The 27,078-nt window shown below is 54.6% G+C and overlaps 5 protein-coding genes across 10 annotated transcripts in view; 2 read left to right on the forward strand and 3 right to left on the reverse strand.

Moving 5' to 3' along the window:
* The window catches only part of MYRF (myelin regulatory factor), a 44,080-nt gene extending 35,199 nt beyond the window's left edge, over positions 1-8,881 (forward strand). For 2 of the 4 annotated variants that reach the window (XM_053980050.1, XM_053980049.1), the window contains exons 17-27: positions 461-549; positions 878-946; positions 1,458-1,538; positions 2,649-2,734; positions 2,837-2,995; positions 3,672-3,950; positions 4,037-4,124; positions 4,421-4,495; positions 4,618-4,720; positions 5,231-5,305; positions 5,518-8,881. In XM_053980050.1, the coding sequence (XP_053836025.1) occupies positions 461-549; positions 878-946; positions 1,458-1,538; positions 2,649-2,734; positions 2,837-2,995; positions 3,672-3,950; positions 4,037-4,124; positions 4,421-4,495; positions 4,618-4,720; positions 5,231-5,305; positions 5,518-5,604 (1,191 nt within the window). In that variant the 3' untranslated portion in view covers positions 5,605-8,881. The remainder of the gene's footprint in view (positions 1-460; positions 550-877; positions 947-1,457; positions 1,539-2,648; positions 2,735-2,836; positions 2,996-3,671; positions 3,951-4,036; positions 4,125-4,420; positions 4,496-4,617; positions 4,721-5,230; positions 5,306-5,517) is intronic. The other 2 variants (XM_053980051.1, XM_053980052.1) reach the window with 2 other exon arrangements.
* Positions 8,882-10,106: 1,225 nt separating this feature from the next.
* TMEM258 (transmembrane protein 258) lies at positions 10,107-10,863 on the reverse strand. Its single transcript, XM_053980058.1, has 3 exons — positions 10,720-10,863; positions 10,519-10,628; positions 10,107-10,371 (listed from the first exon to the last, which is right to left on the reverse strand). The coding sequence occupies exons 1-3, from the start codon at positions 10,843-10,845 to the stop codon at positions 10,245-10,247; spliced, it is 363 nt and encodes a 120-aa protein (XP_053836033.1). The 5' UTR covers positions 10,846-10,863; the 3' UTR covers positions 10,107-10,244.
* Positions 10,862-13,272, forward strand: FEN1 (flap structure-specific endonuclease 1). 3 transcript variants are annotated; one of them, XM_053980054.1, is made up of 2 exons: positions 10,862-10,911; positions 11,481-13,272. In XM_053980054.1, exon 2 carries the CDS (start codon positions 11,482-11,484, stop codon positions 12,640-12,642), a length of 1,161 nt encoding a protein of 386 aa, XP_053836029.1. In that variant the 5' UTR covers positions 10,862-10,911; position 11,481; the 3' UTR covers positions 12,643-13,272. The 3 variants fall into 3 exon arrangements, with proteins under 3 accessions (XP_053836029.1, XP_053836031.1, XP_053836030.1); XM_053980056.1 differs by having other exon boundaries at positions 10,908-10,962; XM_053980055.1 differs by lacking the exon at positions 10,862-10,911 and adding an exon at positions 11,044-11,070.
* Positions 13,273-17,002: 3,730 nt separating this feature from the next.
* On the reverse strand, positions 17,003-18,997 carry LOC128809040 (cobalamin binding intrinsic factor-like). Its single transcript, XM_053980732.1, has 9 exons — positions 18,928-18,997; positions 18,634-18,804; positions 18,356-18,499; positions 18,143-18,268; positions 17,891-18,057; positions 17,579-17,819; positions 17,357-17,495; positions 17,158-17,276; positions 17,003-17,064 (listed from the first exon to the last, which is right to left on the reverse strand). The coding sequence occupies exons 1-9, from the start codon at positions 18,995-18,997 to the stop codon at positions 17,003-17,005; spliced, it is 1,239 nt and encodes a 412-aa protein (XP_053836707.1).
* Positions 18,998-19,938: 941 nt separating this feature from the next.
* Positions 19,939-22,020, reverse strand: LOC128808670 (cobalamin binding intrinsic factor-like). Its single transcript, XM_053980053.1, has 9 exons — positions 21,870-22,020; positions 21,606-21,788; positions 21,356-21,499; positions 21,139-21,282; positions 20,889-21,064; positions 20,565-20,802; positions 20,315-20,456; positions 20,119-20,237; positions 19,939-20,035 (listed from the first exon to the last, which is right to left on the reverse strand). The coding sequence occupies exons 1-9, from the start codon at positions 21,937-21,939 to the stop codon at positions 19,974-19,976; spliced, it is 1,278 nt and encodes a 425-aa protein (XP_053836028.1). The 5' UTR covers positions 21,940-22,020; the 3' UTR covers positions 19,939-19,973.
* Positions 22,021-27,078: the final 5,058 nt, after the last annotated feature.

The raw sequence follows: 27,078 nt of genomic DNA on the forward strand, positions 1-27,078 counted from the left end.
AGTCAGGAGACTGGGCTCTCCTCCCTGCCTTATCCAAGAGGAAACGGCCTCAGGTTGTGCCAGGGGAGATCTAGGCTGTATATTAGGGAAAATTTCTTCATGGAAAGGGCTGCCAGGCACTGGAGCAGGCTCCAGAGTCCCCATTGCTGGTAGGATTTAAAAACCGTATGGTTGTGGCACTTGGGGACCTGGATTAGTGGTGGCCTTGGCAGTGCTGGGGGTAGGGTTGCACTCCATGATCCTAGAGGGCTTTTCCAATCTCAGTTTTCCCATGATCTTCCCTTTCTATCTCCTAATGGAGACATTAAATGACTTCTATACTTGGGGAGTTCAGGATTTTCAGGGAGGCAGGAAGAGAGCTCAGGATGGGCTGGGGGAGATCCGTGCAAGGAGCAGAGCAGTGAGGGAGCTGAGCTGATCCAGGGGGCCCTGAGCTGATCCAGGATTTTTTCCGTTGCAGTCTCCGTCGGTTGTCCCGGAGCAGGCCTGCATCAGCCAGCGCTTCCTTCAGGGCACCATCATTGCCCTGGTCATCATCATGGCCTTCAGGTGAGATCCCATTCCTGGGCTTCTGCATCGCCTCCCTCCAGCTCATCCGCTGGGACTGTGCCGTCCATGGGGCATGCAGTGAGGGACTGTGGATCTATGGCTTCTTCCAGAGAATCCTGGAATGCTTTGGGATGGAAGAGACCTTAAAGCTTATCTGGTTCCATGAGCTGGGAACTTCCACTGTCCCAGGTTGCTCCAGCTTGGCCTCGAACACTTCCAGGGATGGGGCACCCATCTCTCCTGGGCTGGAATCCTGTAGAAGCGGATCGATCCCATGCCCTGTCCTTGATCCCTGCTCCTCCTCACCCTGTCCTCCTTTCTTTTCCAGCGTGGTGTCCATGTCCACGCTCTACGTGCTGAGCCTGCGCAGCGAGGAGGATCTCGTGGACATCGATGGGTGGGTATTTCGGGAATTGCTGGGAGGGATGAGGTCACCTGGGAGAGGCTGGAGCACAGAAACTGGGATTACTGAGCACACTTCCAGAGCTGCAGACCCTGCCAAGCACAGCCACACATCCCAGTCTGATGGCAGTTGAATTATCTGGAGCAAGAAGTGAGGAATAGAGAAGGAAAAGGGAATCTCCTGTTAGGATGTGCTGAATGTTCCTTGGATGCCTCCAGCTGGACTTAAACAGCCTCATCCCACTGGTGCAGCAGGGCTGGATCAGCTTTGGGATCTCGTGTGACCTGATAATGAGTCTCTTTTTCTCCCTCTTTTCCCTCTCCCATTTTTCTCCCTCCCCTCCTCCTTACATCTCTCATCCAACCCATTTTCCTTCCGCTGTGTCTTTGATTTCCCTGTTTTTGTCTTTTCCTTCCCATTGTCTTCCATACCCTCTTTCATTCCCTGTCCTCCTGGTCATCTTCCCACTTTCCTGTTCTCCTTGTCTCCCTGCACTGTCCTGTAGCTCCTTTGCTGTACCCACTGCCTGTCTCGTGGCCCTCTTTCGGCATGGGGGTCCCGGAATTCCGGTCGCTCTGTGTCCACGGTATGTGACTGTTTCATTATTTCATTATTTAATTCCTTCGTCCCCTCTCCTCTTTTTTTTCCCTGCACCACAAAAGACCAAGAAACTGAAAACAGAGAAAGGGATGGGAGACTTCCAGTGGGATTCCAGGAGGAAGGGTTATGGGTCTTGTCAGGGAAGGCAAATTTGGAGTAGGAGATGGAAAAATCAATTAATTAAAGGTTAAATAAAGAAATTGCATCCTGCAGGGAGAGCAGGAGCAAGATAAAGCCATGTAAGGAAAATGGATGAGGCAGTGGAGGAGCTTCAGGGATAAGGGTTGGATTTAGACTGGGATGAAGGTGAAGCTCCAGAGGCTTGTGCCCACATTCTCTTTGGAAGACTGGCACTGAGTCTCCTTTCGCTTGGAAAAGAAATCCCTCTATTTAGACAAATCTTGGAGATGACAAAGTGTTTTTTTAATTCCTCTAAATGAGTGAAGCTTGTTAATCCCACAGAAACCTGGAGTGATGCTCAGGGACAGGTAAGACATGGACACAGGTGTCCAGAAGTGCTCCTTGTTCTGCAGTCTTGGGAGAAATATTCCTTCCTTTTCCCACCTCCCTTACCCTCAGGAGATGCCTGTGGTGTCCTCAGCTCAGGTCTTGGATAGCATCAGTGAAACACCTGGAATTCCATGGGGTGAATTTGGTGGAGGGGGGATTGTGTGTGTTTCTAAGGAACAGTCTGTCTTCGAGGAATAAGGGGCACATTCCTTAGGGAGTGGTGAGAGCTTGAAGCCTGTTGATTTCCAAGCACCCAAATCCACCCAGGAGATTCCTAATGGGAGTCAAATCCACCATATGCACCATGTTCCAGGAGGGTTGCTGGTGTCCTCTGAACCAGCAGAGATTTCTCCCTGCCAGACATGGAACTGCCACATGATTCCTTGTGGAATTTCTGAGCTCTCCTTGCTGTCTTCATGGCTTGTGTGCCTTTCTCCTGCCTTTCCCAGATCACTTTGTTCTCCACATCTCCACTTACTCCATGTTCCTCTTCCCGTCCTCCTGCTGCAGCCACTTTTCTCACCACCTACAAGTGATCCCGTTGTCCACATCCAGGAGGTTTCCAGCATCTTTTCCTACATTCCAGGTCAAGCCAGAACATTGACAAGACACAGACAGTGCGATCCACGGCCACATCCAACGGAGCCAGCAGCAGGACCCCCCCAGAGCACGGTGGGTGATGGATTTGGATGGCTCTGGTTTCATGGAAGGGGCTGCAGGACACTGGGTGCTGCTCCCATTCCATCCCTTAACTTATTCCCTGTGTCCCTGCAGTCCCAGACGAAACACATGGAGTAGCCCTTGGCATTCCCGGTCACGGTGTGCTGGCCTGTTTCAGCCCTCCCTGTTTTTCCTCGTGCTGCTCCATTGCTCCCACTGACATCTCCATTGTCCCCTCGGAGACCAGCCCTGCCCATGCCACCAACCGGACAGGTGAGGGCCAGCCCAGATTCCCAGAAATGTTGGGACATCTCCAAGGTTTGTGTCACCTCGTATGCCCTTCGTGTTCCTTGTGAGAAGGTCTCCTCAGTATCCTCCAGGATGAGCAATTTCAGCTCCCTCTCCCCTCCAGATCCTTTGTCATCCTCATTCCACTCCTTTGGAAGCTCTCCAATAGCTGGATACCCTTTCTATCCTTATCCTTGGATGTATACTCTATATCCTTCTCTGCCCATGTGGTGCAATTTGGATCCTGTTGCCAGGGAGATGTGGGGGCTGGAAAGGATTTGGAGCTTCCCATGTTGCCAGCAAAAAGTCATGGGAAGCTACACCGAGCACAGCTCACCTGAGCAGCCCTACCTTGAGGTCTGACCTCATTCCCTCCTCATTCCATCACCAGTTCCATCAGGCACAGAGGGAATGGAAACACAGAGTCCTGGAATGCTTTGGGTCAGAAGGGACCTTAAAGCCCATCTGGTTCCACCCCTGCCATGGGCAGGGAACCTTCTGCTATCCCAGGTAGTTCCAAGTCCTGTCCAACCTCAGGGGCAGCCACAGCTTCTCTGTGCAACCTAGGGAGCATCAGGAGGTGACATGGGGACAGGGCAATCCCAGTGCTCCCAGCCTTTCTCTGCCTCTCAGCACAACCTTCTCTCCCATTTTTCCACAGACCAAAGCCAACCCTCCCTCCTGCCAGTGACAAATATCAAAGCCAAATCCAGGGGCATCACCGGGAAATCCACCTCCTACACCAAGTGGCCAAAGACTCCTGACAGGTCTCAGAGCTTCGGCAGCCCCAATGCCAGCCCCTCCTCCCCCTTCTCCCACATCCAGGGCAAATCCAAGTACATCTCCAACCTCTCGCTCTCCCGCAGCAACTCCCGGCAGCAGCGCAGCCTCCGGCAGCCGGTGAGCGAGCGGCCCCGCACGGAGCAGCCCGGCACGGATGGTACGTGCATCCCATCTTCTTTTCCTTCCAGCCTCGGGATTTTCCACCCTTTGCTGTTATTAAACACCCTGTTCTCTGCCTGGCAGGGCCAAGCCCGGTGCTGCAATCCATCCGGATCCTGGAGATCAACCTGGCCATCCATTCCCAGTACTGTGCTGCTGCCGACGCCTGCAGGTGAGCAGGAAGGGCTGGCTGGTGGCACCTTGGTGGCACTTCAGCGGGAGCAGCAACTAGGAAAATCTGGGAGTTTTTCCAAGATTTTCATGGGTGTTTCCTGCCATCACCTCATGCTGCTCCATGGGAAGAGAAGCTGGTGCTCCCAGCTTTCCCTCAGGGGTTGTGTTTGGTGGTGGGTTCATCCATGGGACATTGGGAAGTTCTCTCTGAGTTCTCAGCCTGCCAGGGATTTTGAGTCCTGTCCTGACCTTCCCACAGCCTGGTGACATCTAATGTTCTTTCTGTGTTCCCAGGACTGGGAATTTCAGCTACCGCATCCCTGTGAGCCAGCGGACGGCCGTGAACACCAACCTGACCCTGGAGATGAAGTGAGTGCCCATGGATCATGTCCTTTGGGAGCCCCTGGAGTGGTTGATGTGGCCACAGTGTCTCCATGGGAAAGGGACACTTGTTCCCCCTTCCAGGCTCTCATGGTATCCTCTCTCCCCAGCTCCTCCTCCACTGTGTCCATCTCCCTTTGTGACCTTGTCTCCAGTGATCCCTGCCAGGATGCTGTGAGCAGGAACAGCTCCACTGACTCCACAGATGCACAGGTAGGGAGAAGGGAACAGCTCACAAAATACACATGGAATCATTGAGGTTGGAAAAGTCCAACCATTACCCCAGCACTGCCAAGGCCACCATGTCCCCAGGTGCCAAATCCACACTGCTTTAAAATCCCTCCAGGGACCCCACTGCTGTCCTGGGCAGCCCTTCCCATGAAGGAATTTTCCCTAATACCCAACTTAAACCTCCCCTGGCACAGCTTGAGGCCATTTCCTCTCATCCTGTCCTTTATTCCCTGGGAGCAGAGCCTGATCCCACCTGGTGCCCTTTCCTGTCCAGGAGTTATGCAGAGCCAGAAGGTCCATCTGGAGCCTCCTTTTCTCCAGGCTGAGCCCCCCCAGATCCCAGAGCCCTTCCTCATCCCACTTGTGCTCCAGGAAACATCCATGGGGTCACTTGACAGCACAAGGCTGTGCATTTCCTCACAGATCCAGCCTGGAGAACATCCCCCAGGCTTATCCCTGATCTCATGCCAGCTCTTCCCCTTCCTTCCCCAGGACACCACGCACCGCTGGCCTCTGGTGATGCTGTCCTTCCGGGAGTTTTCCTACCACTTCCGAGTGGCACAGCCGGTGAGTACCTGCAGCTTGTCCAGGGCCACATGGAAGGAGAAAAATGTGGGATTTATGAAAGTTGGGAAATGCAGGTTTAGCACCAGGAGCTTCCCACAGTCCTGTGGGTGGTAGGAAGATGATGTGTCCCTGCCCCAGCCCATAATCCAGGCAGAATTCCACCCTTGGGGTCGCACCCCTCTCTCTCTCTAAGCTGTTTTTCCCATTCCTAGGGCCGAGCTGACTGCAGCACTTCCCTGGAGCAGCTGGGACACCTCTTCACTGACTATTACTTCCAGTTCTACTGGCTCTGTGAGTGAGTCCTGGCAGCACCAGTGCCCTCTGCTCGGAGACAGGAGGGGAACTGGTGCCACTGGGAGCCTCCCGAATTCCCTGCTCCGCTGGCCCCCAGCCCCACCTCATCCCCGTGTCCTGCGGCAGCTCCGGAGCTGGAATGGTGATGGCTGGAGACACTGAAGCTCAGGACAGACAAGACCTAAAAGCCACCAACAGCCCTGTGGTGGCTCCTGGGGGGACCTTGCACCAATTCCCAGCATCCCACAACCCTCTCCTTCCGTTATGGGGATGTTTGTGTCCTCCATCACTTCCCCTTCCCCTTCCAACACTGGATTTGGAAGCATCACACCGGACTGAGCGTGGACAGCTCTGCCACATCTCAGAGGGATGCTCCTTCCATGGACAGGAGCCCCATCCCGGTGCTCCCAGATGTCCCACATCAGTTCTTCACAACACTGGAATTGCTTCAACACTGGAGCCCTTTCCAAGAGCCAAATGCTGGAGTTTGGCCTGGAAAGGACGGCTGTGCCTGGACCTACTGGAAGTTCTACACTGGAGTTGCTGTTCCTTCTGCTTGGCCCAGGGCCACTTCCCACAGACTTCCCAGAGACTCCCGGACCTGCCAATGGACACGTTCCTCTAGGAACAACTGGAGAAGGAGCAACTTTGACGTCATCCCCCTCTCTTCTTTGTGCTCTTAAATCCCATATCCATGGGAGATAGCTAGGTCTGGATGGATAAAACCCCGACTCAAGCTGCTGCTGAGGCCATGCCACACCTGAGGACACTTGTCCCCAAGCCAGGGGTGACAAATGACCGGGACTTACCCACATTAAGTGTGGTAGGATCCGCTTTTATCCGCTTGGAAGCGGTGTGTACTGAGCTGCCTGGTCGGCTCTGGAGCCAGTGCCAACCTCTGCCCAGATGTGCAGCACTGGCAAAGCCTGGAGTGCCCTGCGGAGCAAGGCACCTGGGAACACCAGGATCTGTGTCCAGGCGGGATCTCTGCCTCAGGAGAGGGGTGGTGTTCTCCCAAAAGATGGGATGGCAGCAGCTGCAGGCTGTCCCTGCCCTCACAGAGTTACGCTGGGGGGATTTGGGATATTTTACTGTTACAAGTCCTTAACTTGCTAAACTACTGAATTCTTGTGGGGTTTAAGGTGTAAAAAAAACCAGGAATTTCCTTCTGGCCCCATTGAGCCACATGTGTCCTGTGGGAAAGCCAAGTGGCTCCCTGTGCTTCCTCCTCCCCATCCTGCTCCTCGTGCTACAGAGGAGTTGTCTGCGTTCCTGGAGGCTCAGCCACCTCCAGGTTATTCCAAGATGGATTTCCCTGAGGAAACAAGTGAGAGGGAAATGCCACATGCTGATCCTAAGGACACTCTAAATCTGCTCCAGAAAAACAAAGATGGGTTTTATCCAGGTAAAGTGGTGGTTCCTGGGCACATCTGGTTTTATCTCCCATCATCCCCCTCCTGAACTTATCCCAGCAAAACAGCCCTGAAATTCCTGGTGATGTCACTTGGATTTGGCATCTGCCCCCAAGAAACTGTTTGAAGGGAGCTTTCAAGGCCTGGAAACACTGAATTATAGTTACTAAAATCCACTGAATCCTGGGAAGCAGGGAATAGTGGGTGAGCAGGGCATTCCAAGCACCCAAGCAGTTGGAAAAAAAAACAGTTTTGGACAGCTCAGTGGGACAACAGGATGCCCCAGGGCTTGGGAATACCTATGCACAAGCAGGGGGGCTCCATGCTCAGCAGGATTCTCTGTTTTTCCCTGAAATTGGGAAGAAAACACCAGGATGTAGCTGAGTGCTCTTCCCTCCACCTGCCCTGAGCAATTTTTCCTGGTTTTAAACTGGGAAGTGACTTCCTTGGCAGGTTGTTCCCTTGGCAATCAGTGGCTCAGGCTGGCATGTCCTTCCTCAGATGAGTGATGCCAAGATGGGATAAAAGCCCCTGCAAGAGGAAACAGGGAATGCTGGGGAGGCCAGAGCCTGCAATCACCACCCCCCCTCAGCCAAGACACCCCAGTACATTCCACCCCACTCCTGAGGGAAGGAATCAATCAGTGGTGGCCCAGGAGGAGTTGGGATCTCTCAGGTGTCCCCAGGATGCTCAGCCATGGGATTTAGGGAGATTCCCAACAAACCAAGTGCCTGGAAACATCTCTAGTGCCTTTTTCCTTATGGAACAGCCCCAAGGAACAGTGTTTTCCCACATATATTCCCAAATGCTGCATCAGACGTGGTACCTGGGTAGTTTAACTGGGATGTGGAAATTCCTAGAGTGCCAAAGGCAGCCCTACCCACATGGAGCTGGCAGAAATCCCTGGGATCAGGAGAGGACAGGGATTCAGGATGAAGTTTTTAGTGTCAATATTACCTTATGTCTTAAAGTGGCACAGGTTGCCCAGAGAAGTTTTGGATGTTCCATCCCTGGAAGTGTTCCAGGACAGGTTGGATGGGTTTGGAGCTGCCTGGACTAGTGGAAGGTGGGTGGGACTGAATGGGCTTTAAGGTCCCTTCCTACCCAAACCATTCCAGGATTCCATGATAAAAATCATCCACCAGCTGCTTCCCAGCGAGGCAGCAACGAGCTCCAAAGGGGTTCCAAACTGTAAAATGAAGGAGTCATGGAATTGCTTCCAGGCCCATGGAAACAGCTGTCTGCATGGATTTCCCCCCCAAAACACATCTCTGCCCCTTCCCTGTCCCCAATCAGAACCAAGAGAGTTCACAATCAGGCCTTTCCCCACGTGGGACAGAGGGAATTCTGAGCCAGCCTCTCCAGCTTGGGGAAATCCCTCCCTATCCAGCGGCAAAGAGACATTCCTGGCAGGAAAGAAGACAAAAGGGTGGAGAACGAGGCTGTTTGGGAGTTGTTTCAAAAGCAAATTCCCAACTCTTCTGTCCTACTGTTGGAGCTTAAAGCCTGTAAATAGAGACTATGGCACCACTGGAAGAATTAAGGAAAAAAAACACCACGTAAAGCACTAATTTTGTTGGTTTAAATGTTGCTGCCACAGCTTTAATCACTGTATTTTGCCAGCCAGTTTGTAGAGTCGCATTTGTAGCAGGTTATTATTGATTCCTCGTTTTTATTTGTGGGGAACAAGCGTGGTTTCCCTCTTTTCTTCCTGATTTATATTTATATTTTGCTGAATTTGAGGGCTGAGTTTCCGGATTCCCCGGATTTTTTTGTTTGTTTGTTTTGTTTTGCTTATTTAGACTTTGTTTTATGCTGGAGGTAAATGTGCCCATATGAATAAAATATATAAATACTGCTTTGTATCCAAGGATGGCTCCTGGTGTTTTCCTCCCTTTCAAGGGAATAACTCAGGTGAATGGCTGTAAAACTGCCCACGGGATGGAGGAAATTCCAAGTCTTTAATCAGGGGAAGTTTCTGGATATGCCCAGTCATGGTTCTTTGGAATGGGGATAAAAAGGAGAAAGGGAGGAGGAAAAAGAAAGGAAGAAGGGGAAAGAAATTAGGAAGGGAAAATGAAGGAATTAGGAGAAAAGTGAAGAAAATGAAGAGGGAAAAGGAAGGTTAAATGGACAAGGGGAAAAGGAAAAAGAACGCAGCAGGACAAAGAAAGGAGAAAGAAGAAAAAATGAGGCGGAAACAGAAGAAAGGAAGGAAAAAAAGGGAAAACCTGCTTCTGACCTCTCATTGCTCACATCAAAGGGCAGACTCAGATCCAGAAGGATTCAGAAGTCCACAGAATGAAACCTTCCTTCCCAAATAGGAAATTGGGGCTTGCATTTGTGATTTGGAAGTGGAATGCTTTGAAAGCTGGGCTAAAATTCTAGTCTGCCTCTTAAAGACATATAAATCAATTCCTTGTTTCTAGGCCAGGCAGATAATTCAGGAATTAATGAAGGGCATATCCAGAACCACAAAACTCCTGGTTAGGGATGAGAACAGGCACTGCATTCCCAAAAGAAGGGTGAGGGGATGTAACGGCAAAGAAGGCTGAGGGATTAAAAGCAGATTTAGGATTTATTTTGCACAGCCTGGCTGGACACAAGGTGGCACTGGAACACCTGTGACCACACACAGCACAGAAAGCTGGGATAACACTGGGCATATCCCAAAGTACCTGGATCTTGTGCCAATATGGAGAAAGGGAGGCTCAGGAGGGACCTTTTCACTCTGCTCGACTCCATGACAGGAGTGTGCAGCCAGGTAGGATTGGTCTCTTCTCCCAGGGAAAGTGACAGGACGAAAGGAAACAGCCTCAAGCTGCACCAGGGGAGGTTTAGGTTGGGCATTAGGAAAAATGCCTTCATGGAAAGGGTTTTAGAGCACTGGAACAGGCTCCAGAGGTGGAGTCCCCATCCCTGGAGGCATTTAAAAGCGGTGTGGCTGTGGCACTTGGGGACACGGGGTAGTGGTGGCCTTGACAGTGCTGGAGAAGTGGTTGGACTGGGTGATCCTAGAGGGCTTTTCCAGCCTTAGACTTTCCATAATTCTATCCTAAAAAAAAAAAGACAAACCAGCAGTCCCCAGGCAGATGTGTCACAGAGCCACTTTTATTCACCTGTGGGTCACTGCCTGTCGCAAACCACACCTGCTACGGGCGTTTTCTCCTTGAAATACAAAAGAAATATAAAAAGAGCTTTCCCGAATCCCCCATCCAGGCTCCCCGGGGGGTTCAGACGTAGATCCCGACCCAGAGCAGCAGGAACAGGACGCCGAAGCCCATGAAGAGCGAGGCCACCAGCGAGATCAGCAGCTCCTTGTAGATGTCCCGGGTGTACTTGGTGGATGTCACCTCATAGCTGCCAGGCGGGCGGTTAAGGTGATAACAGAGGCACAGCAAGGCCCCACCCGCTCCCCTGCCCCCGGGAATTAGGGCGATAATCCCTAGAGGATTGAGAGGCACAGCAAGGGGACGGCACCCCCCGCCCGCTCAGCCGCGGGGATACACGAAGAACCAGGCGGTGAAGAACATGCCGATGGCCAGCAGCACCACGGTGAGGTGCGGGAACACGGCCGGGTTCACCGGGCTCGTGTATCTGCTCATCGCCTCCAGCTCCTGCGGGGACACGGCAGAGTTCAGCGGGACCGGCCTGCCACCGGGCCGGGCCCCCTGTGGCAACCCCCGGTCCCTCTATCCCCACCCTCACCATGTCGCCGGTCCCTGCTGCGACACGTCGGCTCCGCTCCCGCCGCCGCACGTCCGCCCCCCTCCACAGCCGGAAGTGGAAGTGAGGGCGGGAACGAGGCGCGGCGAGCGCGAGCCGCTTCCCCATTGGCCGGCGGCGGCTCCCGGCGGGCTCGGCGGCGGAGCGCGGGAGCGGCGGCGCGCGAGCGGCCGGGTAATGGCTGAGGGAGAACGGGGATCGGAGGGGAAACGGGAGCCCTGAGGGGTAATGGCGGCTGAGGGGGAGCGGGGATCTGAGGGGAAACGGGAGCCCTGAGGGGTAATGGCGGCTGAGGGGGAGCGGGGATCGGAGGGGAAACGGGAGCCCTGAGGGGTAATGGCGGCTGAGGGGGAGCGGGGATCGGAGGGGAAACGGGAGCCCTGAGATGGTAATGGCGGCTGAGGGGGAACGGGGACCCTGAGGGGGAGGGAGGAGGGATTGATGGCAGGCCTGGGGAGCTGGGAAATAAGGAGGTAAGAATGACGAGGTGATGCTGTCTAGGTGGTTGTAACGATAGATATAATCGAATGTTGGGGAGGGGGATTGGAATGGGAGGGACAGATTTTGGAAAGGGAGTAATGATGGGCCGAGCGGGGAGTGGTGAGGGATAAGGGTGACCTGAGGCAGCCCTTGGAGTGATGCTCTGCAGGGGAAGCACTGCTCTCTGTGCTTCCCGCTCCTTGGGTGGCCCAGCATTCCTCATGCAGAGCCCACTCTCAACATCCCCTTTTTCCCTTCCCCAGGATGGGAATCCATGGCTTGGCCAAGCTTATTGCCGACGTGGCTCCCGGGGCCATCCGGGAGAACGACATCAAGGCCTACTTTGGCCGGAAAGTGGCCATCGACGCCTCCATGAGCATCTACCAGTTCCTGATCGCCGTGCGGCAGGGAGCTGACGTGCTCCAGAACGAGGATGGAGAGACCACCAGCCACCTGATGGGAATGTTCTACCGCACCATCCGCATGGTGGAGAACGGCATCAAGCCGGTGTACGTGTTCGACGGGAAGCCCCCGCAGCTGAAATCCGGGGAGCTGGCCAAGCGCACGGAGCGCCGCGCCGAGGCGGAGAAGCACCTGCAGGAAGCGCAGGAGGCTGGGGAGGAGGAGAACATCGAGAAGTACAGCAAGAGGCTGGTCAAGGTGACCCCGCAGCACACACAGGAGTGCAAGAAGCTGCTGACGCTGATGGGAATTCCCTACGTGGAGGCACCCGGAGAGGCAGAGGCCAGCTGTGCGGCCCTGGTGAAGGCCGGGAAGGTGTATGCCGCCGCCACGGAGGACATGGATTGCCTCACCTTCGGCAGCCCCGTGCTGATGCGGCACCTCACGGCCAGCGAGACCAAGAAGCTGCCCATCCAGGAGTTCCACCTGAACCGGATCCTGCAGGATCTGCAGCTGACCTGGGAGCAGTTTGTGGACCTGTGCATCCTGCTGGGCTGCGACTACTGCGCCAGCATCCGCGGCATCGGGCCAAAGCGCGCCGTGGAGCTCATCCGGGAGCACAAATCCATCGAGAGGATCGTGCAGCAGCTCGACACCAAGAAGTACCCCCTGCCTGAGAACTGGCTGCACAGGGAGGCCCAGAAGCTCTTCCTGGAGCCCGACGTGATCGATCCCGACGCCGTGGAGCTGAAGTGGAGCGAGCCGGACGAGGAGCAGCTGGTGCAGTTCATGTGCGGGGAGAAGCAGTTCAACGAGGAGCGCATCCGCAACGGGGTCAGGAGGCTGAGCAAGAGCCGCCAGGGAAGCACCCAGGGCCGGCTCGACGACTTCTTCAAGGTCACCGGATCCATCACCTCGGCCAAGCGCAAGGAGCCGGAGCCCAAGGGAGGGGCCAAGAAGAAAGCCAAGACCAACTCCAAGCCCAACGGCACCACGGCCACAAAGACTAAAAAGGCAAAGTAACCAGATTGGGTGCCCACAGACCTCTGGGATTGGGTTCTTGGGGGGCTTAGTGAGGAATTTTAGACTAATGACAGTTGTGCGTCAGTGCTGCGTGTTAGTGCTGGGAAGGAACGGATGAGGTCCGCAGGAGTGGAACAGCTTCTGGGCACAAACACACCCAGATTTCAGAATTCTGAAAGCTGAACACCTCCAGAGCAGACTCAGGACAAATCAGATTTCAGCCTGATCCCATCCATCCCAGAAAAGGTAGATGCAAGCAGAAACTGGAAAGATAGGAGTGGAAGGCAAGCTGGAATTGGGAAGGAGGCTTCAAGTAATGAGGTAAAATTCTCACTTTAATGAGAATTCATTAAGGTAGTCACTCCTTTTCGTAGTCACTCCTCTTCTTCAAAACCCAGTTGTGGTCTCAATTCCAGCAATGTCCTAGCCCGCTTTTAGTGCATAATCCAAGGAAAGCTGAGCCCAGTTTGCAGCTCTCCCAGACTGAAATTTCCTTAGAAATGCTTAAAAATAAAAATATCCATAAGCCTAGAACTGCAGCCTCTTCAGTCCTTGAATTCCAGAGGCATTTTTCCTGTATTGTACACACTTATACGTCCCACGGTGGGAATTAAAACCTTTTATTTCTTATTTTATTGTGTTTTTTTCTATAGTTTTTTGCTTGTCAGAGCCACAGGATGGGTTTTGTTTTCAGAATAAAATTTGAACATAAAGACATTGTTTCTTTTTCTCTAGAGAAGTGGCTTAAACTATGTTTTTAAATGAAAAATCCCAGTTTCAGAGGGAATTCCATAACAGCTGACAAAACACAGTCTGGAACACAAAGAATTCAAATTTTGAGCTCTCTGGATGCTTTGTAGACATCAAAAATCCGTGAGTCTGCTCTTTGCTAGTTTGGAAAATAAGAAGCTGGCTTGTTTTGTGGGGAAATAAATATTTAATATTTATTATGCACTAATCTTGCTAAAATTGGGATTTATGTTTCCTTGCTGTGGATTCTCTTCCATGTTTCAATCCATAATGGGTTTTTCCCCAGAAGTTTTTAACCTTTTATCTCCAAATATCTTCATAGGTACAGAAATGGTTTTGTGGTGGAGAGGTAAAAAATTATTTTAAAATAATAATATCTGGAAATAAGTCTGGGAAATTTACCAATTCTAAAAGCTGCTTTTCCACCACCTTCTCCCTAGCTGGTGCTTCGTGGTATTTCACTCTGTCTTTCCTCCATTTCTCATTCCAAACAAAGATTCCCACTGCTTCTGACACTGATATTATTATTAATGAATTCCAGTTCTACTCTTTATCCTGGGAGCAAGTGCTGTGGGAAGCTAGAGACCCAGCAGAGCCAATCAGAGAGGGCACAGGGGATTTCAGGCTCTCAGGTGTGGGCGGGCTCCCCATGGGAAGACTGGAATACTTTTCCACCTTTTCCCCTTTTCCACCTCTTAGTTCTAATGAAATGAATTTTCAACTTCTTCATCCCAATTTTCCATCTGGCTGGACCATGACCCATGTGTTACCCACAGCATTCCCATCCTGAATCCAAACCCCAGTATGTGCCAGCTCCTGGGAAGAAAGGAACCCTGTCCCAATGGAAAGCAGAACAGCGGGAACTCTCAGACAGCTTTTGGGGAAACCCTGAATTTATCCAGCACAAAGAATGGTACGGAGTGTGCCAGCTGCTGCTACAAGCTGCATCCTGAGCTGTGCCAGCCATCTCCTGAGAGCTCCCTTGTGTTCCCGTTCCCGCTGGAGCCTCTTGTCCAGCGCTGCCCGGAGGGTTTTCTCCTGCGGCACTGCTGCAGTGTCCTGGCAGCCGTGCATTGGGCACCAGCGGCTCAGGGACACTTGCTGCTGGGAATGCTTTGCTGGAATGGCTTGGGCTCCCAGTTGTATGTCCAGGCTTTTCCTGGCCATGGGTATCTGGTGAGTTCTGTGGATAGCCACAGCTCCAAGGCAGCAAGGAGATCTGTCCATGTGGGCTCCTTCATCTGGAGTCCAGCAGATCTCATGGAGGCTCTGGCAGGGATGGAGACCTTTGCTATAAATATCCCAGGTGTGGAGATCTTCCTTAGCCTTGTCCTTCACAGCCAACTCCAGGGAGCATCCCTGACATGGGAACTGCTGTCTTTGCTGCTGGAGCCTCTTGTCCAGCAGTGTGCGGAGAGTCTGCCCAGATGGCTCCGCCACAGGATCCTGGGAGCTGTGGATTGGGCACCGGCGGCTCCAGGACACTTCCACTTGCTTCTTGGCAGGAACAGGCCAGGTTCCAGTTGGAGCACAACACAGGTCACAGAGGGTCTGGATGGGAATGGAGGAGCCTTTCCGAGGGATGGACATTCTTGGAAGGGTGGAGGATCTCAACCAGCGCTGGGCTCTGCGGAGGACTGAGCCTTTTCCAGCAGCAGATGTTTTCCAACGGATCAGGGGTCTTGTTGGGCGCCGGCTCCTGGAGGGCTGGGGACTCCCAGAGGAGCTGGGGGAGCTGGAGGAGGTGCAGCAGGGCAGCTGGCCTGGCTCCAGCAGCTGCTCCAGGTCCTCCCACAACAGCTGCCACATCTCCGAGTCCCGCGGGAAGGACACCTCGGGCCACAGCGGCGTCACCAGGTCCTGCAGCTCCCGGGCCGCTGTCACACAGGGGGTGCAGCAGGGGCCGCAGCCGCAGGGGATGTACAGGGGGCTCTCCGGGGCGGCCGGGCCGTGGCGAGGGGTCTCCTCAGCCGGGGGGGAACCGGGAGCCCCCGGGGCCGCTCGGCAGCACCGCGACCCCCTGGCCCGGCTCCCGAGGCGCTTCCGCGCCTTCCAAATGCGGGTGGCCAGCAGGACGGCCGTGCTGGCCACCACCAGGACAAGCGTGGGGAGCAGGAAACTCATGGCTTCATCCGTGTCCCATCGTGGCCATGCTGAGAGCCAGAGGGTGGTGTCACGTGTCCTGTAGAGACACCGTGCTGATGTCACAGTGCTGCGGGTGGGACACCTGTGTGACATCACAGCCCCACCTCACCCCAGCGCTCATGGCCCCAGCGCACCCACTGCTTCCAGGGGCAAGGGGCTGGTGGGCACTGGTGGCCCTCTGGAGCAGAACAGATGGAAAGATTCTCAGGCAAGTAGTAGGACACAGTGATGAATACGAGGATGATGGTCTCACCTCCTGGCTACAGAGCCGGAGACATGGATTGTCCCATGGGACACTGCAAAGTGCTGGAGGAGGAAAAGCTCTTCTCTGTAACTGCCAAACTATCTCTGTGTTATTCACAGCATTCCCATCCTGAATCCAAACCCAGGGTTGTGCCACACACTGCGAAGAAAATGAACCCTGTGAATCCTACCAAAAGCAAACAACCAAACCACTGAGGCAGAGCAGTGTGTTTTCCGTGGAGCAGTTTGGTGATGGAGAACTGCATCAAGATGGGATTTAGCAGGGGGAAGAGGGGCAGACTGGGTAGCCAAAACATCCCATGCACCACAGGGCAGGAATGTCATCTCCAGTGGAGAAACTGATATCCTACACTTGCTGTGGCACTGCCACATGGTGCCAGCTTATCTGTGTGGTCAGGGAAGGACCTGGAGGGTGGTACCGTCACCATGGGTTGAGTCAGACAGGATGCTCCAGTGTGACTGGTTTGATGTCTGGGATAAGACCACATGTACCAGAGATGATGGAAGGTGGTGGATGTTGGTTTTTGGGCTGTTGGGAAGAGTTTGGATCCCGCCCCTCCCAGCTCCTTCTGGAGACAGTGTCTGTGGAATCGTACAATGCTTTGGGTGGGAAGGGTCCAGCTGGGAGCAGCTCCAGGCTGAAGGTCTGGCTGGACAGGGCCCAGTGGGTTTAGGGAATGGGGCTGGCTGGGAGGGAGCAGTTGGGACCCAACTGGGAGGTGCTGGTGACTCCTGGCCAGAGATGGAGTCACAGAGTGGGGATTAGAATCAGCTGCAACCCCAGGCCACCACCTGTGGATTTCCGGGGGGAAATGCAACTGGTGGCCTGAGGCTGATGCTAATTGGGATTGTAATAATCAAATGGAGATAATTGCATTTGATTAATGCCATGAGAGTTTGTGGGGATCAGAGTAGGATGAACTGAAGCACAGCAATGTGGCTGGAGGAACAAGCCTGTGGCTGCTGGGGAAAGGCTTTGTTGATGTCCAAGATGGAATTGACTCCATGAAGTTTGGGTGAGGCTGTGCTTGTGTGTGGTGCTGGGGAAGAGAAGGAGAGGAGCTGAGCTGATGGAATTAAGCAGGAAGGAAGACAAAAGGGATGGGAGCTGTGTTTTCTTCCTGAGACACACACACAAAGAGGGACATGCTGGAATGGCACTTTATTGTTCCATGGAGGGGTGCAGGGTGTCTTGGTGGTGTCAGTAGGTGCTGAAGATGGCTTGGATGTGCTCCCAGTTTTTTGGCTTGTAGGTGCCAACCCCTGCAGCAGAGGGATGTGTGAGGCTGGGACATGGAGACCCCCAAGCACAGCTCCTTGTGCCCCACACCTCCCCCCCCCACCCCAGGTACCCACCTTCCTGGAGGGGACTCCAGCAGCTGAAGAACTGCCAGTAGGTCCTTTCAGTTTCATTGCCAGCCAAACCGTGGATGGAGGTCACAAAGGGACCCCTTAATGTCTTCTTCTTCTTGAAGCTGCCATCAAAGGGAGCGGGCTCAGAGCTGGGTGGGGGGATACAAACACCTCCCCTTCTCTCCCATCCTCTGGCTCTCACCAAAAGATGTCAGGTTTCTCATTCCTTGCCACCTTCATCACCTGGAGCAGTGTGGAGTTATCTGGGACACACACCGAGGTGGAGTAGTGGAAGTAATTCTTCAGCGTGTTGGTGATGGAGAACTGCACCGTGATGGTAGCTGTGGGTGGAGAGAGGGGCAGGGTGGGCACATGGCACACCCCAACTGGCATAGGGCAGGAGTGTCATCCCCACAGTGTCAGCTCCAAGTTGGAACCCCGACTGTCCCCAGCATTGGAGACGGGGGCAGCTGTTGGCTCGGCGACATTCTGTTGGTGGCAGTACAGCCCCACCTACCTGCGTTCAGGTACGACTTGCCCACGAGGGGAGGCAGCACCTGGGCTATGGCCATGAGCTCTTTGTAGTCGTGGTTGTAGACCACGCGGAAGGCCTGGGCACGGTCCCACTTCCGAGGGGCGTAAAACTCACTCGAGGTCTCCAGAGCCTGTGGAGGTGGTGGAACGTGGCACAAGCAGCCTGGGAGCAGAACTGTGACCCCAGAGTCCCTCTCCATACCTGCAGGGCCAGCCCCATGCTGTAGATATTCCCGATCATGCCATTCCGCCTTTCTTGCTCATCCAGAAAATCGTTGGTCACCGCCTTTAGTGCATCACGGATCAGATCCTGCTTGCCTGTGTGCTTGTAGGCACACACCAGCGCCAGTACCGCCATGGCCCGGGTGTCTGTGGGATCCCGGTGTCACTGCCAGCACCCTGGAGACACCTCTGGGAGAGGAGAGGGCACAGCAGGGCTGGAGGGTTCCCTTACCCACATGGGGGGAGCTCTTATGGTTCAGCAACTCCTTGGCAATGGCCTCAACTGCATCTTGGTTGTCATATTCCTTCACCAGGCACAGGGCCAGGGTGTCCAGGCTCTCTGTGTACCAGGTGATCACTGCAAGGCAAAGAGGGGTGAGCTGATGGTGTGCAGCGAGGGTGGCACCCCCCAATCCCCCAGTCCTTCCCTCATGTCCCTGTGTACCGTTTTTGCTTATCTCCTCATCCATTTTCTGCTTCAGGATGGGGATCAGGTTGATGGTCTTCCCCATGGCATGGACACACCGGGGGTCCTGGCAGGAGGAGAGGAGAGCGAGGATGTACAGAGCCACTTGTCCCGAGGTCATGTCTGTGGGGACAAGAGGACAGAGTGGTGGGATGGGATGTGGCATCCTGAGAGCTGGAGAGCCTGCAGTACGAGGTGTGCTGGGATCAGGTGCACCCTCTCCCTTGCCCTGGGTTCTCCTCCTCTCCCTTCCCCACCTTTTTGGGCTCTCTCCACTGCATCCTTCTTTATCTCCTGGAGCAGCCAGTTGTGGACATGGCTGTGGGTGGCTCCAGCCAGGTTCATGGCCAGCAGGATGCTGGGGTTCAGTGACTTGATGGATTTCTCCATGCGCTGCAGCAGCTCCTGGACCAGGTGGTCGTGGGCGACTGTAGCCTGGCACCCCTCTGCCACTGAGGGCAGCTCACCAGGAGCCCTGTGTGTCATCCACTCGTCCCCCTGCAGTGTCACCGGTCTGTCTGCGGTGCCGCTGCAGGAGGGCTGACACTCGCTACAGCCCTGTGTGACCGTGGCACTTGCCAGGGCCAGCAGGACCCCGATGCTATAAGCCATGCCGCGCATCCTCTGTCCTCAGGAGAACTGATCCAGTCAGGGCAGCAGAGTCCCGCAGGCATTCATCTCTCCAGCTGTGCCCTCTGCTTTTATCTGCTCCTGGTGCCATCCTGTGGTCACCTGCCCACCCACACTTGCTGTGGCACTGCCACATGGTGCCAGATTATCTGTGCGATCAGGGGAGGACCTGGAGGGTGGCACTGTCACCATGGGTTGAGTCAGACAGGATGCTCCAGTGTGACTGGTTTGATGTCTGGGATAAGACCACATGTACCAGAGATGATGGAAGGTGGTGGATGTTGGTTTTTGGGCTGTTGGGAAGAGTTTGGATCCCGCCCCTCCCAGCTCCTTCTGGAGACAGTGTCTGTGGAATCGTACAATGCTTTGGGTGGGAAGGGTCCAGCTGGGAGCAGCTCCAGGCTGAAGGTCTGGCTGGACAGGGCCCAGTGGGTTTAGGGAATGGGGCTGGCTGGGAGGGAGCAGTTGGGACCCAACTGGGAGGTGCTGGTGACTCCTGGCCAGAGATGGAGTCACAGAGTGGGGATTAGAATCAGCTGCAACCCCAGGCCACCACCTGTGGATTTCCGGGGGGAAATGCAACTGGTGGCCTGAGGCTGATGCTAATTGGGATTATAATAATGAAACAGAGATAATTGCATTTGATTAATGCCATGAGAGTTTGTGTGGGGATCAGAGTAGGTTGAACTGAAGCACAGCAATGTGGCTGGAGGAACAAGCCTGTGGCTGCTGGGGAAAGGCTTTGTTGATGTCCAGGAGGGAATTGACTCCATGAAGTTTGGGTGAGGCTGTGCTTGTGTGTGGTGCTGGGGAAGAGAAGGAGAGGAGCTGAGCTCATGGAATTAAGCAGGAAGGAAGACAAAAGGGATGGGAGCTGTGTTTTCTTCCTGAGACACACACACAAAGAGGGACATGCTGGAATGGCACTTTATTGTTCCATGGAGGGGTGCAGGGTGTCTTGGTGGTGTCAGTAGGTGCTGAAGATGGCCTCGATGTGCTCCCCATCGTGTGGTTTGTAGATGCCAACCCCTGCAGCAGAGGGATGTGTGAGGCTGGGACATGGAGATCCCCACCATAGGCACCCCTGCACCATCCCTGGCCTCCTCCCCCACCTTCATCGAGGGCATCCCCAGCACTGAGGAACTGCCAGTAGGTCCTGTCCTCCGTGCTGCCAGCTAGCCCGTGGATGGAGGTCACATAGGGACCCCAGGATGTCTGCTCCGTCTGGAAGCTGCGGAAGAGTTGAGGAGGCTCAGGCCTGGCTGGGGAAATGCCAAATCCTGCCTACAAAGCCTCCCTGGCTCTCACCTAAAGGTTTGGGGGTTCTCCTCTGCTGCCACCTCCATCACCTGGAGCAGAGTGGAGCCACTTGGAACTGTCACTGAGGTGGAGTAGTGGAAGTGTTTTCCCTGGAGCGTGTTGGTGATGGAGTAATGCACCTGGATAGGGGCTGTGCAGGGAGAGAGCGGGAGGGTGGGCACCTGGCACACCCTCAGCAGGCACAGGGTGGGAACATCATCCCTGCGGGGTCTGGGCGACTCAGGTGGGATCAGTGTACCTCTGGGAATGCCGTGTGTCCCCAACATTGGGGACAGGGGCAACTGTTGGCCTGGGGACATATTCTTGGTGGCAGCACAGTCTAGGCCAGCCACATCCAGGTAGGACCTGCCCACCAGGGCTGGCAGCACCTGGGCGATGGCCATGGGCTGCTGGTAGTCGTGGGCGTACACCACGGAGAAGGCCTGGGCACAGTCCCACTTCCGTGGGGCGTAAAACTTCCTCGTGGCCTCCAGTGCCTGTGGATTGGGTGGGAAATGGAATGACACATCTGGGAGTGGGACCAGGTGGCCATGATGCCACACTCCCCTGGCACCTCCCCTACCTGCAGGGCCAGCCCCATGCTGTAGATATTCCCGATCATGCCATTCCTCTTCTCCTGCTCATCCAGGAAGCTGTTGCTCACTGTCCAAAGTGCCTCCCAGAGCAGATCCTGCACGTCCTGGAGCTCCACATAGTTGTAAACGCAGGCCAGCGCCAATGCCACCATGGCCTGGGTGTCTGTGGGATCCTGGAGTCACTGCCAAGGCTCAGGATAACCCCAGGAGTGGGACTGTGGGAGCAGAGTTCCTTACCCACTGAGATGTGGCTCTCAGGGCTCAGCACCTGCTTGGCCAGGGCCACTGATGGCCCCTGAGCGCCACCCGCCTCAGCCAGGCACAGGGCCAGGGTGTCCAGGCCCACGCTGTACAGGGTAGTTTTGGGAATCCCCTCGGCCTCTGAAAGCAAAGAGTGGCAAGATGACAAGGTGTGGGGACAGTGACACCCCCAGGCCCCCAAGTCCCAACAAACCCAGTTTGGCCATCTCCTCATCTGTTTTCTGCTGCAGGACACGGATCAGGTCGAGAGTCTGCTCCAGGGCATGGACATGCTGGGGATCCTGGCAGGAGGAGAGGAGGGCGAGGACGTGCAGAGCCACCTGTCCCGAGGTCATATCTGTGGGGACAAGGGGGCAGCCAGGCTGTGCTGGGCTGGGCACCCCAAGAACTGGCGGAAACCCGGTCCCCCAGGAGCTGGTGCCTTCCCTCCTTTCCCTCCCTACCTTTCTGGGCTCTCCTCACTGCCTCCTCCTTGATCTCCTGGAGCAGCCACTTGTGGATGGGACCCTCACTGTCCCCCCCAGCCAGGTTCATGGCCAGCAGGACACTGGGATTCGCCGCCTCCTCAAGATTTACAGATCCCTCCAAGCGCTGGAGCAGCTGGGAGACCATATCGTGCGGGGCCACTGGAAGAAGAGGGGAGGTCAGCAGGATCCTGTATCCCATCCGTGCTCTCTCCTGGTTCTCTGTGGGTGGCTGACACTCACCACAGCCCTCGGTGGCTGTGCAGCCCACCAGGGCCAGCAGGACCCCAATGCCCAAAGCCACACCAAGCATCCTTCTGGAGCCAGCAGACCCACTCAGGGTGGCAGAGTCCTGTGGGAATTCGGCTCTCTGGGCGTCCTCTCTGCTTTTAGCTGTTCCCAGTGTCCTTGTCCCATCACCTGCCCTCCCGCTGCCGCCCTGGCTCCGCCAAGCACCGCTGGCTTATCTGTGTGTCCAGTGGGGGAGGAAGGGTGGTGATTTTCCATTTGAGATCACTGGGGACCACTTGGACCATTTCAGTATCCATGAGGCTGTGATGTTGTATGGGATTCATCCCAGTATGTCCCAGAAGGCACCACCTCAATCTTCCACCCAAGGTCCTGGAAGCCTGAGGAGCTCCATTGTTCGCTGGGCATTCTCCAGCTGTATCCCGCTTGGACTTTTCCAGGAAACTCCAGCCCTGATAATCTAACTTCTTACCCAGAAAAATGTTGGAGAAGGTCATACTGTACCCTACTGGGAAAGCAATTCAAGGACAGTGCCTACGTCAGGCACAGGCAGCTCAGGATAACGGAGTGAAATTCCTGTCTAACTGGTTTCTTATCCTGCTGCCATAAGGTCTCCTGGCTCAGAGGTGATGGGAAGGCAGAGCCTGTTCATTTTTGGGATTGTAGTAGGAGTTTTGACCCTGTCCCTCACAGAATCCTTCTGGAGGTGTCCAGTTGTGAGATGAGCAGGGACAGGGTGTGCTGGCTGCTGTGCTGGATTTAACTGGGACAGGGAATTCTTCTTTACTAGATTTGGTAATAATGGTAATGGTACGGATAACACCTGGGAGGTTTGGTAGTTGTTGAGCGGGGCTTGCCCTCCTCAAGCACTTTGCAGTGTCCCGTGGGACAATCCAGGACAAGGCACCATCCTCAGGGACATTCCCTGTGCCTCCTATGAGCGGGCAGGAAAAAGGGCTGGGGGAGTCTGGAGGGTGATGGTGTTACTCGGCACAGCCCATTGTGGTGGAGGACCAGGTGAGTGAGGGACGAGGGGGCCCGAGTGAGATCCTGACGGGGCTCACCCCCAGATTGGGGTGACCCCAGGAGGTGGTAGAGTCTTTCCTCCAACCTGGGCCTTCAAAGAAAGACTCAGCAGTCTTCAGTTGTCCGGTCTCAAGGTAGTTTATTGCATGTTATCTCAAGGCACACACACTCCCTGACATTTTCTCTGACTCCTTCTCCCTCTGCGTCTCTCTCTGTCTCCATCTCTCTCCATCTGTCTCTGTCTCGCCCACCTAAGGGCTGGTACCAGCTTTTATATCACACATTACGTATTAAATATTTATAGTTTTTCCCCAATGTCTATCACCTATATTGAACAGTGACTTTCTACTCTAAACCAATCTGTGAGTGCCAGCATCACCAAGTACATGGAGGATAGGAAGGAGAAAGAAGGAGGACAGGGCACACAGGAATCCCTCCATCTTAGAACTTCTGACCCCCATGTACAAAACTCAAACCCCTCTGTACAAGGCCTAAAACCCCCCTGTACAGCACTCAAAAATCCTTCCTTTCACTTTGTGACTACTTCTATTATAATATCTAAACTTTTGTGATTTCTTGTTCTTCCTGCAAGGTTGGTAAATTGTTCCATGGATCAGCTTCAAAACCACAGGGGTTTCCGGCTGCCTGCCAGGGTCTCAGATGCTTCTGACCTGGACCTGGAACATCCAAGAGTGTCTGAGGGATACCTTAGGTTCCGACATGATCCCTCCAAAAAGGGAGGTTACAGCCGCAAAATGCCTGGAAATTCATGAGGGGTTTGTGTGTAAAATACTGAAAACTGCAAATATTCCCATTTTTGTATATTCTGAGAAATTTTAATGCATTTAAAAACTGATTCCGAAATAAAACCTTGTGTCTGCTGTGTTATAGACAGGATATACACTATAAGGAATTCTGATTACGGAGCTAGAGGGTTTGAAAATACAAATATATTTCTCTATCCAGGGTCAAGGCCGGGGCTGCTCCTGGAAGGAAACGCCGCAGCCCCCGGAGCGCAGGCGTGGAGCCGGGAGCGGCAGTGGCGGAGCCCGGGGAGCAGCGGGGCCGGCCCGGGGGCACCGGGGGCGGCGGCGCCGGGCTCGGAGGTGAGCGGGGAACGGGGAGAACCCTGAGCGGGCGGCGGGGGCCTTGCGGGTCGGTGTCCCGGCACGGGGATCGCTGTCCCGGCGGAGAGATCAGTGTCCCGGCACAGGGATCAGTGTTCTGGCACAGGGATGGCTGTCCCGGTGCAGGGATGGCTGTCCCGGTGCAGGGATGGCTGTCCCGTCCCGGGACACAGAGCGGGAAGGCGGCAGCAGCGGGAGCTGCCTCGGCCGAGCGGGGCCCGGGTCGTCGCTCTGGGGCGGATTCTGTAGGGGCCAAAATGAACATTTTGGGGTAGAATCTGAATTAATGTGCAGGGGAGAGAATGCACAGTTTGGGGTAAGGATGAGGTGGTCGGCGCTCTCCGGAGCGACCAGCTCGGGCTGGCTCTGTGTTGCTGTGAATAATTTGCTTTATGGAACGAGACACCTGAGACTGCCGCAGGGCTGGAGCCGGGAAGGAAACCTGGTCTGACTGTGGGAATGGGAGTGGGGGGTCAGGCGGGGCTTCCGTCGGTCACTGGAGCCGCCGCCGTGAAGGCGACGTGTGAGGATGTGTAGCGAGGTGTAAGGGACATATTGATTGCAGGATTACCGATAAGGACACATAACGGATCTATAGAACGATCGTATAACGAGACATGTATTTAAAAACCCCGTCGTCATCCTTCTCCCAGCCCCGCTGCGTTTTCAGGATCTTGGGGGAAGAGCCGGGATCTGGACACGGCTCCCGGGAACAGGGGGGAATTCTTGGGGTCCTGTGCGCGGCCAGGATTTGGACTCGATGCTCCCCGTGGGTCCCTTCCGGCTCAGGAAGTGCTGCGATCCTGTGCCTTGGAGGGTGAAATCAAGGGCATCGGCGGGGTTTTGCCCGCGGTGTCCGCGGCCCCGCCGGGTCAGGGCGGGTTAAAGCCGGGACCGGGCCCGAGACACCGGGACCGGCCGGGCTGGGAGCGCCCGGTGCTGCCGCCCCGTGGGGAGCGCCCGGCACTGCAGCCCGGGACGGCGCTGGACCGCGGGATCGGCGTGGAGCGGCATCCCTGGGAATGCTGGGGCATCCCGGGAATGCTGAGACATCCCGGGAATGCTGGGGCATCCCGGGAATGCTGAGACATCCCTGGGAATGCTGGGGCATCCCGGGAATGCTGGGGCATCCCTGGGAATGCTGGGGCATGCCAGGGAGTGTTGAGATGTCCCAGGGAGTGCCGAGGTGTCCCAGGGAATGCTGATACACCCCAGGAAATGCTGAGGCGTCCCCTGCCCGGGGCACTCGGCAGCACATCCCTGGTGTGGTGCAGAAAAACCCCTCCTGGGTTAGTGGGAGGATGTTTCTGGAATGGAACTGGGACAGGTGCTGATCATACCATGGAATCACGGGCTGCTTTGGCTTGGAAGGGAGCACAGGATCGTTGACACTCTCTTGTCTGATGGGATCATTCCAGCTGCTGCTGGAGGCGGTTTTCCCTTTTCAGGATGTTCCTCTGATTGATGTTTTCACAGCAGTGTCCTAGGGCATGTTTGGGGGTAATTCCACAAATTTTGAAACAGTTGACAAGCAGAGGGGAAAAAATGTGAAGCTGGTCTGTTTCTAGGAAATCCAAACTTCTCCCACAACACCATTCTAGAGGAGATCTGGGTAAGGGACAAAGATGCAGAAGAACAAGTGTTCTAAACCCCCCTGGATTTCTGACAGAGCAAACCTTCCAGTAATCCCAGCTCATGTCTCTGAGTAGCTGTGGGATCCTAAGGATTCCCAGGAATGAAGAAGAATGACAGAGATGATGGAATCAAATTAATAATAATTTGATGCACATGGGGATGATTCTTGAATGTTTGATGCTTCCCTTTTTATTCCTGGAATAATTTTAAGTGATTCCTTTAATAAATCATCTAAACTTGGGAATTTAAATTTGAGAGGAAACAATACAAAATAGATGCATGGAGAAATCATGGAATCATTCTGGAATCCCCAAATGGTTTGAGTGGGAAGGGACCTTAAGGATCATTTCATTCCATCCACAGCCCAGGGTGCTCCAAGCCCCATCCAGCCTGGCCTTGGACACTTCCAGGCATGGAGCAGCCACGATTTCTCGGGGTTTATGGGCACAGGAGGAAATTTCCAGCAGGAGCTGAGGAGTTTCCTCTGCTCTGTCCAGCCCTAGCAGGGCTGTGGGAGGCAGAGGATGTGGGAACAGGAGCTTTGCCCACTGCCTCGGGGGAGTCTCTGCTGTCCCAGCCCAGCAGAGCAAACGTTTGTGGTTTAACATCCCGTTAAAAGGAGCTGCCAAGCCAGGAACGGGAACGGGCCGCGGAGCAGGGATGGCACCAGGCAGGGGGTGACATCCAGAGGATGCCACCAGCCCGTCCCTGCTGCCCAGGCTGGGGATGAGCAGGCTGGTGACTGTCCCTGTGCTTGCTCTGCAGGATGAGGAAGGCAACCCTGCCGAGGAGGAAGATGAGGAGGTGTGGGAGGATGGAGACAGCGGCCGCCAAAGGCTGGGGAAGGCACAAGTAGGTGGGTACCCAGGTAGGAGATGCTGCTTTCTAAGGAGAGGGACTTGTCTGTCCCATTGGAATTTGGGGTGAGAGGCCAATGGAACAAAGGGTTTGATTCTATTTTCTTACTCAGGTTCTCATGTGCCTTAGGCGGTATTTGTGGAAAGGTCATTATCCCTGATGGAATCTCTGAAAAACAGGGATTGAAGCTTTCTGAAGTGACCCAAACCTGCCTGCATGTATCCAAATGCAGCCCCCAATCCCTGTTTTTGTGTACAGTTGGAATGAGACCTCAGCTGCTGTTACTTGCCAGCTCACAAGTTGTGTAGCTCAGAGTGTGCAGCCCTGAAAGGCCAGGCTGTGTTTAAACAGAGAACAGAGAGCTGGAGTCATTTCCTAGCAAGGAACTTGACTTGGAAGCTGCATTACAAACTTTTGTCCACATTTATTTTATCTCCCACATGAAAATGCCTAAAGAAGCAGAGGTGGGGTGTTCCTAACAAAAGAACATCCAAAGTCATCAGTGGTAGAGGGCTTAAAATTAAAGTGTGAGTGGAGGTGCCTTCAGGACACTTCAA

Source organism: Vidua macroura, chromosome 6, assembly GCF_024509145.1.
Source record: "Vidua macroura isolate BioBank_ID:100142 chromosome 6, ASM2450914v1, whole genome shotgun sequence".
Classification (NCBI taxonomy): Eukaryota; Metazoa; Chordata; class Aves; order Passeriformes; family Viduidae; genus Vidua; species Vidua macroura.